The sequence below is a fragment of the Agaricus bisporus genome (assembly GCF_000300575.1).
Source record: "Agaricus bisporus var. bisporus H97 unplaced genomic scaffold AGABI2scaffold_18, whole genome shotgun sequence".
Taxonomy (NCBI): domain Eukaryota; kingdom Fungi; phylum Basidiomycota; class Agaricomycetes; order Agaricales; family Agaricaceae; genus Agaricus; species Agaricus bisporus.
The window spans coordinates 120,436-137,741 of record NW_006267353.1 but is presented as its reverse complement, the minus strand read 5'-3'; the positions used below and the strand labels follow the sequence as shown (position 1 = coordinate 137,741).

General features: G+C 46.5%; 8 protein-coding genes across 8 annotated transcripts; 6 read left to right on the top strand and 2 right to left on the bottom strand.

Annotated features, from left to right (window-relative positions):
* Positions 1-219: 219 nt before the first annotated feature.
* AGABI2DRAFT_189064 (hypothetical protein) lies at positions 220-1,100 on the bottom strand (the record flags this gene model as incomplete). The annotated part of the gene is made up of 3 exons (XM_006457523.1): positions 220-409; positions 461-593; positions 645-1,100. 2 exons carry the CDS (start codon positions 1,098-1,100, stop codon positions 471-473), a joined length of 579 nt encoding a protein of 192 aa, XP_006457586.1. The 3' UTR covers positions 220-409; positions 461-470.
* A 110-nt stretch (positions 1,101-1,210) lies between these two features.
* On the top strand, positions 1,211-3,242 carry AGABI2DRAFT_230061 (hypothetical protein; the record flags this gene model as incomplete). Its single annotated transcript, XM_006457522.1, has 4 exons — positions 1,211-1,240; positions 1,345-2,115; positions 2,165-2,907; positions 2,964-3,242. Coding segments are annotated over 4 exons (1,745 nt in total), but the record flags the coding sequence as incomplete, so codon positions are not given.
* A 1,913-nt stretch (positions 3,243-5,155) lies between these two features.
* On the top strand, positions 5,156-6,844 carry AGABI2DRAFT_139877 (hypothetical protein). The gene is made up of 7 exons (XM_006457521.1): positions 5,156-5,496; positions 5,557-5,627; positions 5,679-5,779; positions 5,836-5,904; positions 5,955-6,126; positions 6,177-6,469; positions 6,523-6,844. The coding sequence occupies exons 1-7, from the start codon at positions 5,446-5,448 to the stop codon at positions 6,714-6,716; spliced, it is 951 nt and encodes a 316-aa protein (XP_006457584.1). The 5' UTR covers positions 5,156-5,445; the 3' UTR covers positions 6,717-6,844.
* Positions 6,845-7,070: 226 nt separating this feature from the next.
* AGABI2DRAFT_79986 (hypothetical protein) lies at positions 7,071-8,444 on the top strand (the record flags this gene model as incomplete). Its single annotated transcript, XM_006457520.1, has 7 exons — positions 7,071-7,389; positions 7,453-7,576; positions 7,634-7,862; positions 7,921-7,989; positions 8,044-8,150; positions 8,210-8,297; positions 8,361-8,444. The coding sequence occupies 7 exons, from the start codon at positions 7,071-7,073 to the stop codon at positions 8,442-8,444; spliced, it is 1,020 nt and encodes a 339-aa protein (XP_006457583.1).
* A 402-nt stretch (positions 8,445-8,846) lies between these two features.
* AGABI2DRAFT_213044 (hypothetical protein) lies at positions 8,847-11,062 on the top strand. The gene is made up of 9 exons (XM_006457519.1): positions 8,847-8,882; positions 8,943-9,037; positions 9,097-9,265; positions 9,329-9,466; positions 9,533-9,598; positions 9,647-9,891; positions 9,942-10,084; positions 10,139-10,430; positions 10,483-11,062. Exons 1-9 carry the CDS (start codon positions 8,857-8,859, stop codon positions 10,896-10,898), a joined length of 1,590 nt encoding a protein of 529 aa, XP_006457582.1. The 5' UTR covers positions 8,847-8,856; the 3' UTR covers positions 10,899-11,062.
* Positions 11,063-12,278: 1,216 nt separating this feature from the next.
* Positions 12,279-13,164, top strand: AGABI2DRAFT_196214 (hypothetical protein). The gene is made up of 2 exons (XM_006457518.1): positions 12,279-12,369; positions 12,431-13,164. The coding sequence occupies exons 1-2, from the start codon at positions 12,299-12,301 to the stop codon at positions 13,086-13,088; spliced, it is 729 nt and encodes a 242-aa protein (XP_006457581.1). The 5' UTR covers positions 12,279-12,298; the 3' UTR covers positions 13,089-13,164.
* Positions 13,165-13,663: 499 nt separating this feature from the next.
* AGABI2DRAFT_213043 (hypothetical protein) lies at positions 13,664-14,503 on the top strand (the record flags this gene model as incomplete). The annotated part of the gene is made up of 2 exons (XM_006457517.1): positions 13,664-13,773; positions 13,831-14,503. The coding sequence occupies exons 1-2, from the start codon at positions 13,703-13,705 to the stop codon at positions 14,501-14,503; spliced, it is 744 nt and encodes a 247-aa protein (XP_006457580.1). The 5' UTR covers positions 13,664-13,702.
* A 51-nt stretch (positions 14,504-14,554) lies between these two features.
* On the bottom strand, positions 14,555-16,091 carry AGABI2DRAFT_196213 (hypothetical protein). The gene is made up of 6 exons (XM_006457516.1): positions 15,494-16,091; positions 15,363-15,436; positions 14,982-15,308; positions 14,855-14,927; positions 14,754-14,799; positions 14,555-14,676 (listed from the first exon to the last, which is right to left on the bottom strand). The coding sequence occupies exons 1-5, from the start codon at positions 16,070-16,072 to the stop codon at positions 14,791-14,793; spliced, it is 1,062 nt and encodes a 353-aa protein (XP_006457579.1). The 5' UTR covers positions 16,073-16,091; the 3' UTR covers positions 14,555-14,676; positions 14,754-14,790.
* Positions 16,092-17,306: the final 1,215 nt, after the last annotated feature.

The following is a 17,306-nucleotide window of genomic DNA, read 5'->3' as shown; positions in this document are numbered from 1 at the left end:
AGAATGGCTGCAGTCGAGATTGTCCATATCTGTCCATACATCGTAAAAGGTTAAAATGAATATGATCTTCATATAGACCAAGGACACAAGTTAACCCAAAGTTGGTTCAAGCCGACGAGTATATGAGTCCTGGTGTAAGATGGGAAGAAAGAAAGCGCCGCGAGTCAAGGCCAAGCATATAACTTGAACATAGCTTATGGCTTGAGATTCACTTCTGAGTATTTGGAGGTTTCTTGTACAACAATCGTGAAATCGTGACGGAGAACAATCTGATGCACCGGTACCTATCTACTCCGCTTTGACTTCCAGCCTGAGCTGATTACCGGAGCCGCCGTGTAGATGGAGCCGCCGTGTAGATGAGAGCTACTCGGCCCATTCTAGGCTTTGTCAAAGCGTACATGCGGAACACCTGCCCGCATCTTAGTACCGCCAGTATATAGAAGGATAGGAAAGAACTTACTGCGTAGCTGTTATGGGGCCATCACAATATCCATCTCGGTGTCATCACCGTGTTTTGAAGACGAGAAAATTTCCGCGCCTGATGCCAGCGAATCTATAAGGAGCGCTAGACGACCAGTTCCAAGGTTAGATTCCTGAGGAAGCATAAGTAACAGAGAAATCGACGAGAAGAGTTAAGAGAGGACCTTGCGCAGTTCTTCGAGGTCATCACGAAATCCTTCGGCAACAGAAGTCATCCAAAATTTTCTAAACTTCTCCTTCATTTCTCTCTCCTTTTCCTCCGTACTAGGATCGTTCCGTGAGGGTAAAAATGAAGGAATATCTGTAGGAGGTGGAGAGGGTGAAGGTGATCGACGTATTTCTGTTGGCTTTGAAGGAGAAGCTGATTTTGTCGTAGTTGCATTCTTGTGTGAAGAAGCTTCTGAACTCGAAGTTGAATCCGAGGAATCTGACTCTGACTCTGAATCCCCCGAGTTTTCGTCCACTATTTTTGGTACCGTTCTGACAATTTTTGGCGGGGAGTCGTCTTCATCTGAAGATGAGTCTGAGCTGGAAGATGAGCTGGAAGACGACGCAGCTCGTCGTTTGCGTTTTCGTATCCGTTTTCTGGGCGCTGAATTCGCGGCCTTGGCGGGAGGCATTGAGAGGCAGGTCTACAGTATGTGAAAAATGTGGGTTGAATCGAACCTTAACCCCATTCTAGGGGCTTCCTGCTTTTCAGATAAGATCCTTTTTCATTCCACAACCACCACGATGTCGAACCAAGTTGTCGGGATTCTCGGTGTGCGTAGTTCACTACTCGCGGCATGTTGTTTTATTGATCTCAATCGACTTATAGATGAGTTTTGTTGTGCTTCAATAACCATGTCCAACTATTATCACTAGGGGGTGGTCAGCTTGGTCGCATGCTGGCCGCATCGGCTTCACTTCTGAATATCAAAATTATCATCTTAGACACTGGAGAACATGCACCAGCGAAACAAATTTCAGCACCCACAGCTTCTCACCTATCTCATATCGATGGCTCATTCGCGGACCCCGAAAAAATTCGTGAACTGGCCTCAAAAGTCGATGTATTGACGGTCGAAATAGAACACGTCGATGCTGACGCCCTTCAACAGATTGAAGCGTCCACAAATGTAGAGATACATCCTAGCCCTTCGACTATAAAGATCATACAGGACAAATTTCGTCAGAAGGAACATCTCTCTGCCCACGGCGCTCCTGTCTCTCAATTTCTAGGCGTAGAAAATACACGAGAATCTTTGCTTGCGGCAGGAGATGCACTTGGATACCCGTTCATGCTTAAAAGCCGCACGCTCGCATATGACGGTCGAGGAAACTTCGCAGTAAAGAATGCCTCACAAGTTGAAGATGCGATTGCTGCACTTGGAGGGCGCCCTCTCTACGCAGAGAAATGGGTACCCTTCATGAAAGAAATCGCAGTCATGGTTGTTCGTGCCACGCACGGATATGTTGTTTCTTATCCTGTTGTAGAAACTGTCCACAAGGACAATATCTGTCACCTGGTATTTGCACCTTTGAGAGGGAGGGATGCGACTTTGGAGGCTCGGGCACGAACGGTTGCGGAGCAGGCTGTTAGGTCGTTTTCGGGTGCTGGTATTTTCGGTGTGGAAATGTTTTTGATGGAGAACGGTGCGTGTACCTGGCGTCTCAGCCATATTGACTAGTAACGACTTTGAAGGTGACATATATATCAACGAAATCGCACCTCGCCCCCATAATTCGGGTCACTATACAATCGAGGCATGTGAAACGTCTCAATACGAAAATCATCTACGTGCTATTCTCTCCCTTCCTCTGGGATCCACTGCCATGAAAGTACCCTCTGCCGTCATGATGAATCTAATCGGCCGGTCATCATCCATTGAGGAGGTAGAAACATTAGTGCAAACTGCACTGACAGTTCCAGGTGCCGCTGTCCACCTTTACGGAAAGAGCGAATGTCGAAAAGGTCGTAAAATGGGACATATCACCATCGTTGCAAATTCTGATTCTGATATCCGAGCTCGCCTACGGCCGCTACTGGGATCAATGCACTTCTCGACCCCGGAAGAAATTGACCCTTACGCTCCTCCTCCTCAAGTCTTTGGTTCAGGCTTCTCAAGCTATAACCCCCTTGTTGGGATTATCATGGGCTCTGATTCTGATTTGCATGTGATGTTACCCGCCGCGAGGATACTTGATCAGTTTGAAGTTCCGTATGAGCTCTCCATTGTTTCTGCCCATCGAACTCCTGATCGTCTGGTTGAATACGCACGTTCTGCCACAACGAGGGGTTTGCGAGCCATCATAGCAGGAGCAGGAGGTGCAGCTCATCTACCGGGCATGGTTGCTGCTATGACACCCTTACCTGTCATTGGTGTTCCCGTGAAAGGGAGTACTCTCGATGGAGTCGATTCGCTTCATAGCATCGTTCAAATGCCCGTGAGTTGTCAAAATCATATAAATTGGGATATTGACATATTATATTTGTTCGATAGCGAGGAATACCTGTTGCGACTGTCGCTATTAACAATGGCGTTAACGCCGGCCTGTTGGCGGTCAGGATATTATCTGCTGGAACACCAACGTTGGTTAGAGCGATGGAAGAATATATGAAAAACATGGAAAAGGAAGTGCTCGAAAAAGTTGAGAAGTTAAAGGAGGTCGGGTGGGAACAGTATCAGGTAAAACGAATTTGAATGGCAGGTTGATTTGTCTTCTGCTCTTTCGCCTTTGATCACGCGCCTCCTGAATAAAGTACTGGGTTCTCGACTTTGGGAAAATGGAACCTCAATCTGCCGCAAGCCCGTGACACCGGGTGTGAGATTGAGGTGCTCTTTAGGTGGGATGTAAATGTCCTTGTGCATGCGGTCCGGGCGGTACGTTTAGGATGGGAGAGGCGAGTAAGTGGTTCTTAAACTTCCGCTTAGTTTCCGCGTCGTGAGTAGAATTTCGGTGCTTATACTGTCACCGACGGATAAATTTCATCGCGAAGTATTCCCGGAGAAATCATAGTCCTAAATCAAACTTGGACATCCAGTCTCACCCTGTCTATTGGATAAATTTCAAGTGACTAAAGCATCCATATGAGGAAGGCTTTGAGGACGATGATTTGAAAGATTAATCATGATCAAGTAATGCCGGTGTAGAGTTAGCCTTATGGTCATGAAAGGGGCCTCCCTCGAATGAATATCGCACGTACAAAGCTAGTTTCGATTCTTTCTCACTGGCGTGTGGGGTATTCGTCAAGAGGTCTATTCTATGTTTGGTCGAAATCTGTACCTTTCGGTCCTGGTACTCGCTTCCATTTGCACTGTCATGCGCCTCCTTTATTTTGGTCACTGCAATTCATCTTCAAATAGGACGATGTCGCCTGCTGAAATATTCTGCTAGTTTTCCTTTGGTTCACTGACAATTGGACATGGTCTGTTAACTGCTATCTGCTCGACTCTAGTCAGGAATCGAGTGTCTGCTGATTTAGATGCCCTGTAAATTCATTTTCTTGCGAGTTTATGGATAGAAACGTAATGCGTTGTACTTTCGAGGCTGAATTAACCTTCAAACAATCAGAAGAATGACCGTGATCCTCTGCGTACGGTCTAAGAACAAATAACCTCAACAGTCGGCGTTGGGAAAATACCCACTCGATTCTGATTCAGGGGTGGGTTGGATTGATTTGTGGCGATGGCCGACCGAAAATAGTGCTGGGTATTTATTTATATAGGAAGTGTCGTTTCTCGGATTCAAGTTCAGTCGGATGTGCGTGTCTAATCAGTTTTAAAAACCTGATGTACTCGAGACAACGACTCAGATGTTGGCACAGGAGTATACGAGGTCAAAGATTGAATACGCTAAATCGCTCAGATACATGATACCCATATCTCGAGACGATATTCTTGAGATGACTTTTCGGAACAAAGTGAATTTCAACTCGCCCGTTCGGTGACCTTTGTTTTTGCTTTTGTGCTATTGGGCTCCCAACACTGCTCGTGGCATCCTCGTGGCCTAGTAGCTACTGTGCTTTCTGCGCTGACGTCCGGTGTCTCTGGGAACAAAGTAAAATAAAAGTGACCAAGGTCACGTAGTATATCAAAGGGATCAAACAACAAGGACAAATGTTTGCACTCAGGATGGCAGCAGTTCATGACACCATCTTGATCTGTACTCCCACTGCCCTGGATCATCCTCGGTTTCGTCAATCTCATACCACTGTCGAGGCGTGTACCCAAGAAGCTCGATGCAACTATACACTGTGTAACGATGGACTTCTGCCGTGGCCGAGCTCTCAAAATGCTACCGTTCAGGTTCCTTCTGCCGAGCCAGATGACAGTTCTTGTATCATTCTCCCGGTTGTTCGAATGCTTGAACGGCTAACCGGAATGGTGGTGGGAGGACGGCCCGCTACTACGTTGCAACTGCTGGCCATGCTGGGTTATTCGCTATCATGTTTAACTGATTCCGCCTGAAACTCTCCCTGAGTCGGCCAAGTAAATACGTTTCTATTCGGCGAAGAATACCTAGTAAGTCTGAGATGTTCATACAAACGCGCTGCTTCTCGGAAAAATCAGATTTTTCCATGATACTCGTCTCCACATGATAAAATTATCTTTCAAGTCACGTCACATTCTCACAGCAAGTGCCCTCATTGCTCACGGAGTTGTTTGTCCATACGCAATAGCCTTTTTTTCGTCGCATATACAGACATATTGGAGAAGACCGCCAAGGGCCGGGCGGACCGCTCTTTATTTGCAGAAGAATACAATCTCATCGCCAGCTGTCAGGCCTGTCGATCAGAAACGGCGGGTGTCAGTGAGATTTGGGCTAATTACCTGGTGTGGAGGTCAGCTGGTGACGATTCTGTTTTGAAAACTTTGCTATGGTCGTATGCTACTGAGTGGTATAAAAAGTAAGGTGTTCTAGGGTGACCTTTCAACCAGAACTTGGTTGTTATCTTCTGACTCTACTGCTTTCTGCTCAACAATGAGGATTCTCGCTTCTATTGTGGCCTTCGCCGCTGTTCAACTTGCCGCTGTATGTATACAACCTTCATGTCCTGGATCTGGATGAACGCTGACTCCGCCTGCTTGATAGGCCGGTACCATTCAGCGGCGTGCATCCGTCAACGACGTTGCTAATCTCGGTTACGCAACTCTCAACGGAGGGTATGTTTTTGTACAGAGGATTGGATAGAATACTGACCATAATTAAATTAGAACATCAGGTGGTTCTGGCGGGTCACAAACTACTGTGACTACTCTTGACCAATTGACCAACGCTGTCAGTGGCGACAGCAAAAAAATTGTCCTCATTTCTGGTATGGTCCTTTTTCTCTTTCTTGAAATTCATATATCCTTATTTCATAACGTGGAGGCCGCATCTCTGGTAGCGCTGTTGTCAGGGTAGGGTCCAATACTTCAATTCTTGGACAACCTGGATCCCGTACGTGCACATTGCTGTTTTCTCAATTGACATATGACAAATGTTACTAGTTCTTGACGGTGTTGGGCTCCGTGTTCTTGGGGAGAGCAATGTCATCATTCGCAACGTCAAGATCTCCAGGGTCGTTGCCGATGTCGGCGATGCCCTTGGCATTCAAGAAGCTCACCAGGTCTGGGTTGACCACGTCGACCTTTCCAGCGACAGGGACCACGACAAAGACTTGTGGGTCAGACAAGCCGCTTGTAATTTCTCTAACTCAATTGTGTTTCTAGCTACGATGGCCTTCTTGACATCACCCACGGATGCACGGGTATCACTGTCACTAACTCCAGGCTCCACGACCACTGGAAAGGCTCTCTCGTCGGTCATTCTGACAGTAACGGCAGCGAAGACACGCCTATGACCGTAACCTATGCCAGCAACTGGTGGCACAACCTCAACTCTCGTACCCCCTCTTTCCGGTTTGGTCATGGACACATCTTCAACAATGTCTTCGACGCCAACGCCGATGGCATTAACACTCGTGATGGTGCACAGCTGCTCGTTGAAAACAATGTTTGGACGAGTACGTTTCCTGATTTTGCGACCGAAGCCCCAAGCTGATAAGGTTCCTTGCAGACCCTGCGAAGCAGAAGCCTCTCTATTCTACTGACGGAGGCTTCGCTGTTGCTCGTGGCAATGATTTCGGTGGAGGTGAAAACACGGCTCCGTCAGGCAACTTCAATAGCCCTCCCTACAGCTACAGTCTCCAATCCGCGGCTACAACGCGTAGCAATGTCCCTAACACAGCCGGCCAAAACCTGAGCTTCTGATTACCTCGGAGAGATAAAGGCTTGACGTGAATTTCGTCTCGAATTCCGCTTGCAATTTACTGCTAGCACCAGTCTTTGAAATGTATGACATGTAGTCTATTGATATTTTTAAACGATGCGGCTTTACGACGGTTGTGGAAGCAAGTTAAACTTAAAATGAGAGCGTGGGAGGACGGGTGGCTCAGGAAAGAGGGGCCCTGTCTTTTTGTGCCCCAATCGGCGTGATCCCTTGAGTAATAAACCTAGTGCACGGACGTCGACGAATCAACAACCTCCAGCTCCGAGAAGGACTTTGACCCTAATTTCTCCAGTCACACATCTCTCTCCGTGTGGGGTATCAAGTGTCTGACAATGATGTTATCGGAGGAATCAATAGTATTGCCACCAGATATGAACGAGAATGGAGAAGACTACCCGTTCTTTATCGCCGCGAAAAAGTATTCCCTGAGAGAGATTGATAGGCCTAATGAAGGTAAAACTCCGGTGACGATCTTAGCACTGCATTCTACCAGTTTTCATAAAGAGACGTGGGAACCGACGCTGGAAGCATTATTCGAGGCTATAGTTCTCTGGGGGGCTGAGAAGGTGGAGGTGCGAGAGGTTTGGGCAGTGGATTGCCCTAATCACGGACACTCCGGTGTCTTGAATGAAGAAATCTTGAAGGGTGATAGTGGTTGTGAGATTTCCATTACGCGTCGTTCGGTTTCAGGAATAGTACTAACTAGTTGGAACGCAGTTAGCTGTGAAAGATATGCAGCAGCCGTACATCGATTCTTGACGAGAGCGCCAGAAGTGTTTGGTGTAGATTTTGGCAAGAGAAGGCTAGTGGGCATAGGACACTCGTTGGGCGCGAATGCATTGTGAGTACTTTCCCCGACGTCATCGGTAATCGTTTGTTGACGCCGTATGATACCCAGGTTGCTGTTGCAGGGAATGAAGCCAGATTTCCCTTTTATATCGCTGATTATCGTTGAACCTATGGTCAGTCCGGGTGGTGATCAGCCATTAACGGAATTGAGGAAGAGACTTGGGAGGGGAGCTGAAAGGAGGACTTCCGAATGGTCAGATCGAGAGACTGCCCATAAGTCATTAGTATCCCATCCGCAAGTAGCTCAATGGGATGTAAGAGTGATCAAGGCTTTCGTGGTTCGTGAAATTTGGAATAGCCGAAATTCGGATAACTCATAGACATTTTGGCTGTCAGAACCATGCAATTACCGAAAAGGCTTCGTCTAACACCGTGAGGTTAGCATGCGCTCCTGAACAAGAGAAGGTGGTTTGATATACCTCAGCGTGTTGATAAATCGATGTATTGACTTTTTTCTAGGCGATGTACTTTGATATACCGGGCGCGACAAGACCTGTGGAAGAACTGACAAGACTGTGTTCTCTTCTTCCTGTCCACTTGATAATTGGGCGAGATAAGGATTTCGTGTGCGCTATTTCTTTGTTGTCTCTTCAGAGCATCTTACCTATTCGCGTCGAATAAGCAGCCCTAAGGAAGTCCATGAAGCATTAGTAGATCCATCCACCGGCAGGAAGTTTGCTAGTGTGACGGAAATAAATGAAGTTGGTCACTTGGTTAGCGTGTTGTTTGTTTACAAACATACTGCTGGTACTTACTCGGTGTGCTGGAATTTGCAGATACCTCAGCGTATTCCGGACAAGTTGGGACGTCTCTTTTACAAGATACTTGCGTCCATCACGGACCGACCTGCCAAGCTTTAGGAAGACATATTACTCTATTTAAGCTTGCACTCACGCTGCGCTTCTTACAGGGCAGGGTTGAAGAGGAAAGGAAATTTCGTAGGCAAGGACATTTGTTTGGCAATGTATGCTACTATTTGCAGATGTGTACGCGACCTCATGTAAAATTCGTGGAATGTGCGGACATCATAATTCTGTCCTTGTTCGCCACCTGCAGCATACGCTTTTCATATCTCTACCACCATGCCACCACCAACGGAGTATGCTGTGTGCGACGACGATGACGATAATATTGTCAAGCATTCCAGAGAATATATTGAAGCAAATCGTAGAGTCCTCGTTAGATCAATTAAAGACCCGATCCACGACTACAGTACGTCTACTTCGCGTCTTCGCATCTGGAACTAGTGACACGTTTGTAGTCCCGGTGCACATGCTTCTATCAAAGTTTATTGATACGTATGACCTTAATGCGACCCCTATATGTTCTTCGAACTGATATACTTGGTCCTGGACTAGCCGACAATTCCAACGACTCCGCGACGTCAAGCAGCTCGGGACTTCTTCCTATGTCTGGCCTGGCGCCTCTCATAGCCGGTTTGAACACTCGTTAGGTATGTCAGTGTTTTTGAGAGGTGATTCTCGCGCATACTAGGCGAACGTCATATAATAGGTGTCGCATATCTCTCCCGGTTAATAGCCACGCGTCTTCAGCGGGACCAGCCCGAGCTTTGCATCACGGACCGCGACGTAGACTGTGTCGAGATTGCAGGTTTGTGCCATGATCTCGGGCACGGACCATGGAGCCACGTGTGGGATGGGATGTTCATTCCGAGAGCACTGTACGTCTACGTACTTTAAGCTCAATGATTGACAGGAGTTGGCTGATAGACATGCTTCCATAGACCAGGGAAAAAATGGCGACATGAGCAAGGGTCAGAAATGATGTTTGACTTCATGATCTCCGAGTACGAAATACCCATCCCAGAGGAGGACCAGCAATTTATCAAGGCTTTGATCGCCGGTGATCCTTCGAAATGCAGGTGAGTACTTCTGTGGCCCTGCAAACGATTAACACAATTAACTCACGTTACGTTTATGTCAATCAGCTCAGATGAGAAGGAGTTTCTCTTTGATATCGTGGCGAACAAACGTAACGGGCTTGACGTTGATAAGTAAGGGGTCTGGCTGTGATAACTCATGTGGCTCATTGGAAGCCCTAGATTCGATTACATCCAAAGGGACTCCCAGATGATTGGCGAACCTATCCGAATCGACTTAACTCGGCAAGTACTTTTCGTTCTTCCTGGCAGCTGTTTTCTGATTCAATTGCTCAACGTCAGTATCATCAATTCCGCTCGTGTGATTGGGGAACAAATCTGCTATGATATCAAGGACGCGAATCAGCTCTACGAAATATGTGCAACGCGATTTAAGTTGCACAAAATGATTTATAATCACAAAGCAGGTATTAGACTCTCGAGCATTGTGATTCGCAGTCCCTGACGCTCTTGATAGCAAGATCTATTGAGTACATGCTGATTGATGCGCTCTTGGCTGCGGAACCACACCTGCATATTGTTGGACGGGTATTTGACCCAGAAAAATTCGTGTTCTTGAATGACAACATTATGAATGAGATCGAATCGTCCATTGAACCCGTACGTCAGAAATTCCATGGCGTTGGTACACAGACTGATGCATGCATTATTCAGGAGCTGAAAGCCTCGAGGTCCATAATTCGCCGGATCCGTGATCGTGATATCTACAAATGCGTAGATTATAAGGTCATAGACTGGCAGTTCAAAGATCTCTTCCGCACGCATGTCACCAGTCGGAAAATCTTTGATGAAGTCAAACGATACGCTCTCACTGATCCATTCCCTGCCAGTTTTCCTGAACTAGTGGAAGACGATATTATTGTGGATTTATCTACCATGCACTATGGAATGAAGGAACAGAATCCGCTGAAATATGTCAAATTCTATTCCAAACGTGATCCCACTAGTACGTCATATACTCCCTCATATATTATTCCGCTGGATGAGCCTCCGTTCAGGCTGCCGCAGTGCCGAAAAGGGGGATTACTCGAATCTCCAGCCCGAACTTTTTGCTGAGATTTTACTCCGGATCTACACCAAAAAACCTGACTACTGGGGGCGTGTTCAAGCGGGATATCGGCGAATATTGGAAAATTTGAATACGACAATCTCTACCGGTGAATATATTGGCGTTACTGCGATTACCCCACCAACCACGGAGCCTCCTTCGACCCCTCCTGCTCTGAGTCAGACGCTTGAAGGCGAGGGTTCATGCGGGACATCGGCGAAAGTCAGAAGAGGATCTCTTACTCCCTTTTCAAACAATAGTTTTACAACCGTACCACCCACGTATCCAATGAGTCCGACGAGAGGCGGAAGGAAGAGATCCAGGGATAGAAGCGGTGAAAGTCCTGCTAGGAAACGGAAGCATTAAGTTCCGTTGCTTTATTGCGCTCATACCAGATTGTCTATAGACATAGACTACCTTGCTTTGTTTCATAATTACATGCTCTCATTTGGTGTCTCCTGCTGTGATCAGTTCGTATACGTGCCTGCTGATGCAGAGGTACTACACCTATCAACAATGTAGGCATTTAGCATCTGGGTATCTGCTAATACGTACTACTATGAAGGTCAGAATTAGCTTAGAATTAAATATATTTCACATCTCTTCCTTCTGATCTGTGCGCTTTCAGATGTTCAGTAAAGGATCAACTGGTGCCATTTCTTGTGTATAACCCAATTCGAGGAACCGGATTATTCTCCTACGCCTGCTAGCGAGATTCCTAGTTTCATTTTTGGCCGATGAGAGTAGGATATCGAGGCCCATGTTGCCGACTTCTAAAATAGCCTCTGCGATAGAGTCGAAGAGTATACCTGATATTACAGAATCCAGTTTTAAGAATGATACGAGAAGTTGGACCTTAGTAAAGAAGCTGATTGTGGAACACCGGAAGAGGAGCGAGCGCAACGAAACTTCTCCGAGAAGCCTCGTGCGTCCGCGTCCGTGTGAGTGTTTCAAAGATTGGACAAGCTTCGCCGCCCAATTCACACTTTGGCCTCTCTATTTTTGCTTACACCTGTTAGATCGTGCGTCGTACTATCCCTGAGCTACACTTTTGTAAGTGTTGTCTTCCAGAGTCCATAACCCTACAGACGAAATTAAACAAAGGTGAATTGGAAGGCGAAGCCAGTGAAGGGACTCCATTCTCGGATGCGCCCATGCATGACGAAATAGCCGGATTCTCAGCACCGATCTTACCGCTAACGACTCATCAGTGGCGCGTGCGCCCATACTCACTAAAATCTTTCGTATGGCGACATTCAGAGATAGAAAAAACTTTGGGCGCTTTCATTTACAATTGATGATAGAGCATCATACACTGGTTCTAATCAGAATCGGATACTTACGGCGAGACTTTCATCTGGACAGACAAATCTGAGGAAGACTGATAATCTCTCTATCGGATGGAGTTGCTGATTGACCACAGTTCTGATTGGTACTGACGCTTGACAAGAGAAGAGACGGTTTGCAGTGGATGTTGAATCACAGCGTGCAGCATAAGAAAGCCTTGGTTAGTGTGACCCCCTGATCCAGATAGAAGCAATGGAATTCTGATACCGCGCCCGCGATACATCTCCCGGGGATATCATCAGCAGCATATGGCGAGAACATAGAGTTATTAAAGCATGTGTACCGAAGGTGACTCGAGTTTGACTAACTAGCTATAGCAATCCCATTAACTCCACATTGGAGTATGACCTAGGTAACTCGGGGTCATTAAAAAGGCATATATCTTCTCTCTGTTGCATCGGACATATTAATCGCCAACCATGATTACTTTCTATGATCTTGCAGCAAAGGAGCCCATAAAACATTGGTCGTCGAACACTTGGAAAACTCGGTGAGCTTCCTAACTTGAAATATGTGGGCTTCACTGACGGAAACCGTAAAATACTCGCTAGATACGTTTTGGATCTCAAGAAGCTCTCCTACAAGACCGTGTATCTCGAGTTCTCGGAGCTTAAAAGTGTACTTCAGAGAGTGGGCGGCCAACCGGGTGGATTTGTTTCCCTGACGGTTCCGGCCATTGTCGACAACGCGACAGGATCAGCTGTCTCAGATTCGTACCAAATAGCTGAATACCTCGACAAGCAGTATCCCGACACACCTAAAGCCTTCCCTTCTGGAAGTGAAGCATTACAAGCCGCTTTCTATGATCGATTCAACCTGGCGCGTCCACCTGTTGCACCGATCTTCTACGGCAGAATTCCGAACATACTCAATCAGGGTTCAATTGGTTGGTACCGCGATACCCACGAGGAGTGGTTGGGAAAATCATTGGAGGAGGTTTATCCTGTGGAAGAGGAGTTGGCTGAGATAATGAGGAAAACGGAAGAGTTTTTCAATATGTTGGATGGCTGGTATAGTCACAGCGGAGGGCCATATTTCATGGGTAATATTCCTTCTTTTGCGGACTTCGCCCTTGGAGCCTTCCTTCAGCTCCTCAAGATTATTCTTGGAGAGGACAGTGCGGAATGGAAAAGCATATCGACAGGGAATAATGGTCGGTGGGAGAAGCTGTTGATGGATTTGGGAAAGTTAGCGTGTACAGAGTCATAAACGGGGCCGATGCTCGTATACTTAGTTCGATGAGCATCGTATGCTATGATACAAATCAACTTCTTCATATACTTGCCGAGATGAAAAACCCTACGATAAAAGTCTGATGGAGTCATCATGGCTGTAGCCTCCATAGATGATAGTGCAGTGTTATCCAATCCCCGGCCCTCTGTACGGGTTTGGCTTGGTTGGCATACACAAGGTCACTAGTGAGGGTCCGTCTGAACTGACCTGTTCTGCGGGAAAGATGGTATTGATGGTATGTTTCCGGTGAGGACAACTTCAATCAGTACTGGGGAGTGGGAAACCGTCACTTGTGAGTGCTAAAGGGATGAATAGAGATACTCAGCTTAGAGTATGCGGTGTGCAGTGACTAGTATTAGTAGGAATTGGTGGTGTTTTGACTACGAGAAATCACACCACTTCCCGCTGTTCCACCCTTCTACGATCAGCACGTGGGAAACAGTACGCTGCGCCACTCCAAGCTTTATTAATCCCATATATCATCTCGGTGACTCATAGCTATAAAAACAACTCGAAAATCGATCTCACTCTGAGAAGATATCTCTCTATCTCCAGATTAATCATCATCATATTTTTCTTCGTGCCCGACCATGCTTGTCTTCTATGATCTTGCGGCAAAGGAGCCGATAAAAACTTGGTCTCCAAACACATGGAAAACTCGGTAAGCTGTCTAACATGAGAGCTATGAACACCACTCTGACACAGAAATAATCGGTAGATACGTCTTGAATTTCAAGAAAATTCCCTACAAAACCATCTATCTCGAGTTTCCGGAGCTCAAGGGCGTACTCCAAAAAGCAGGTGCTCAGCCCTTAGTCTCTGAGAAGCATGGGATGGTTTTCTATACATCGCCAGCCATTGTCGACAATGAAACAGAACCAGCTATCTCGGATTCGTTCAAAATAGCTGAATACCTTGACAAGCGGTATCCCGACACGCCCAAAGCTTTCCCTCCTGGAAGCGAAGCTTTACAAGCCGCTTTTCATGATCAATTCTTCAAACAACTTTTCTCCTTTGCACCATTCATCGTCGGCAAAGTTCCGAACGTGCTCAATCAGGTTTCACGTGATTACTACCGCGATACTCGCGAGAAGATGTTCGGAAAGCCATTTGAGGAAATTTATCCTGTGGGAGAGTATTTGGTCAAGGATTTGGCGCAGGCGGAAGAGTTCTTTGACACATTGAATGGCTGGTATAGTAAGAGCAGAGGACCGTATTTCATGGGAGATAATCCTTCATTTGCGGACTTTGTTGTTGGAGGCTTCCTTCTTTCGCTCAAGATTATTCATGGAGAGGATAGTGCAGAATGGAAGAGCATAACAACATGGAGCAATGGTCGGTGGCAGAAGCTGTTGATGGATTTGGAGAAATACGCGTGTACAGAGTCATAAACGGTGCCGATACTATTTCCTTCGTTGGTGATCCAATAAGCACTAACGCAGCGGATACTTAAGTGCCTGATACTTTTCGGATGGCCGACTGGAAGTTGCTCGCTTGAAAGCAGGAAAGAAAACTATCCGGCCAAATGTAATACTGGGACCGAAAAGTCACAATATGTTGTTTTCTGGAAAATAGTTCATTTCCCGATATAAGATTCCATAGTAAACGCCAAAATCACATTCATAGAGAATATTGTCGCACACAAATATTACCGCCGGTTTGAGAGTTGGGCATAAGTTCAAAGGCACTACAGTCGAAATTAGATCTACCGGCGAAGGTATGAATGAAGGCGTTGCAAGTACCTGTGAATACCATTGGTTTATCATCTGACAAGTCGTCCCCGCTACGCAAGTGAAAGGCCCTTGCCATCCGATTCTAGACATTATCAGCTAATGATGTCAAGAGCCAATTTCCGAAAAAGCAGCATACCCGCCACATTGCCCCCATTGGCTTTGAGCTGGTCCATTTGGTGAAGTGGTAGTAGAAGGAGGGGTCGTAGTCGGAGGTGGCGAAGTAGGAGGAGTTGATCCGTCACCAGTGATTCCGAACCAGTCAAGAACTTGGTCGGCCTGGATTTGAATATTGTGGTCTACACCAGCTGCACTAATGGCCCGAAAGTTAGGCCCGTAAACACTCCGAGTCCAGTTGGGCAGGGGCCAATTCGTGTCAACCTTGGTCGGAGTTTCGGAATAGCCAAATATATTGGTCCATTGCTTGATGCCCTCACCGAAGTTGTGATAATTGAGAGTAGTATCGCTGAATGGTTCATGTAAGACAATCATTTATTGACTGGGTTGCAAATCAACTCACAGGGTTCCTTGCCATATTTCCAACTTTGGTCGAGGGCCAGTATAGCCAGGGTAGCCAGAGCGCACGTCGCTACCCTGATTGATATAAAGGCTGTCAAAAACACGGACTTAATTACGCAAAATCGTGCCCACCCATTGTTGTCCAGACTTTGTGATTTGTCCCGTGGAACAGGCGCTATTCCACATGTCCGGACCACCGAAACATCCGTATGGAACGCCAGCCCATGCTGATCCCGCCGCAAACAGGTCGGGGTACGCACCAGCAAGTACGTTAGTCATCATAGCTCCAGATGAGAGTCCCGTCATATAAACGCGGCTCGCATCAACTCCCCAGTTCGAGATAGCGAAGCGGACCATGTTTGCGATGGCAAGCGAATCACCCCCACCGTCATGGGTAAGTGTAGCAGTAGTGTGGACATCCCAACAACCTCCAGCATCGGGCGCATCGGGGTATATCACGATGAATCCGTGTTGATCAGCTAAGTTGGCATAGCTAGTGCCCGAGTAAAAAGCTTGCGCAGTACCCGAGCAATAGTGAATAGCCACAATGAGCGCAGGATTTGACGATACGGAGGCTGGTTTATAGTAGTAAAAACCAACATTCGTGGGATTGGCTCCCCAGCTGCCTGTTTGTTGCTGCAGAGGGCCCGCCGCATTGACTCCAGCGACGACCCCCGCTATTAAGGCTAGACATTTAGAAAAGGAGAACATGTCAGGGGCAATGAGAGACCGAAAGATCCGACACCAAGGGGCGTTTATGAGGCTCAGAAAGTTGGAGAAGCACGTACTTGATGGGCAAATTTTTCCGAGGTTTGTGCGCCACATACTATCAGAACAACGCTTCCGCCGGAAAGCAGGCGTAATTCAAGTAACCTGATCAATTTACTTGATCTATTGTTAGTTTTTTGAGAGTTCGTGAGTTCGTGCTGCCTTTTTTACGCCGCATAATGGGAGTAGCAAAAGCTACGTGATATCTTTGCCAGCCCGCTCGACTGGAAGCTCCTTGAATGGGCACTGCATCTGCTCATTGACCAGCGGATATGAGCTCTGACCTGAGCTCAGTATTAAATCCCGAGTATAGTTCGAGAAAGTTCCGCAGTGAGGTAAAAAGAGAAGTGGAAAGCAAACATGTGACTATAAGCTTCACTAGTTCTTCCCACGTGCAAGCGTGCAGATTTGATCCGAGAATTGGCATGGAGCGATGTTACTTTGTATCTAAGTTTGCAGAATATATCCACATTGTGCATGATACGTAGTACGTTGAACATTTCTGTTTGGCGGTTTTTGACCTGGTTTGACTCCTGATTTTGGAGATCTAGGAGCCCAGATACGCAATAATTTGATTAGCATATCCTAGATCTCCAATCAATATTACTTAGATCCGACGAAGCCAAACCCTGCCGAGGTAGTACCATCTTCGGGCTAAATCCATTTTTCAGTTGCAAATCACACGAACGTATGTATCCCACAAGTTACTAGGCGATCAAACTATCATCATGATAGTATTTACCTTACGCATTTTCCTCCAAAAAAGATCGGTGTCATTTGAAGCGACTTTGAGGGTCTAGTGTATATTATTGTGAGTATTCCAACTCAACTTCATTGCTTTCTATTCCTCATAATTTCATGAAGTCAAGCCGAAGATGATGGCATGAAATCATGAGATGGAGAGATCACCCACATTCTGACGTGCGAAATGTAGAAAGCTAGAGGAGGATATATAATGTGCCATAAGGACTTCGACGGGACCAGGGATAAGCAACGACATAGAGTTCTGATGGACTTTCTCTTCTTGCGATTTGATAACGCGCGGCTCCTCCTACTAACCATAGGAATATTTATAGCCCAACAGTGTGTCGTCTATTTCAATTTGCTAGTTTACTTAACTCCACCTGGATGATCTGCGGCAAGATCAACACAATCAACCAACGCGAGAGACAATCAC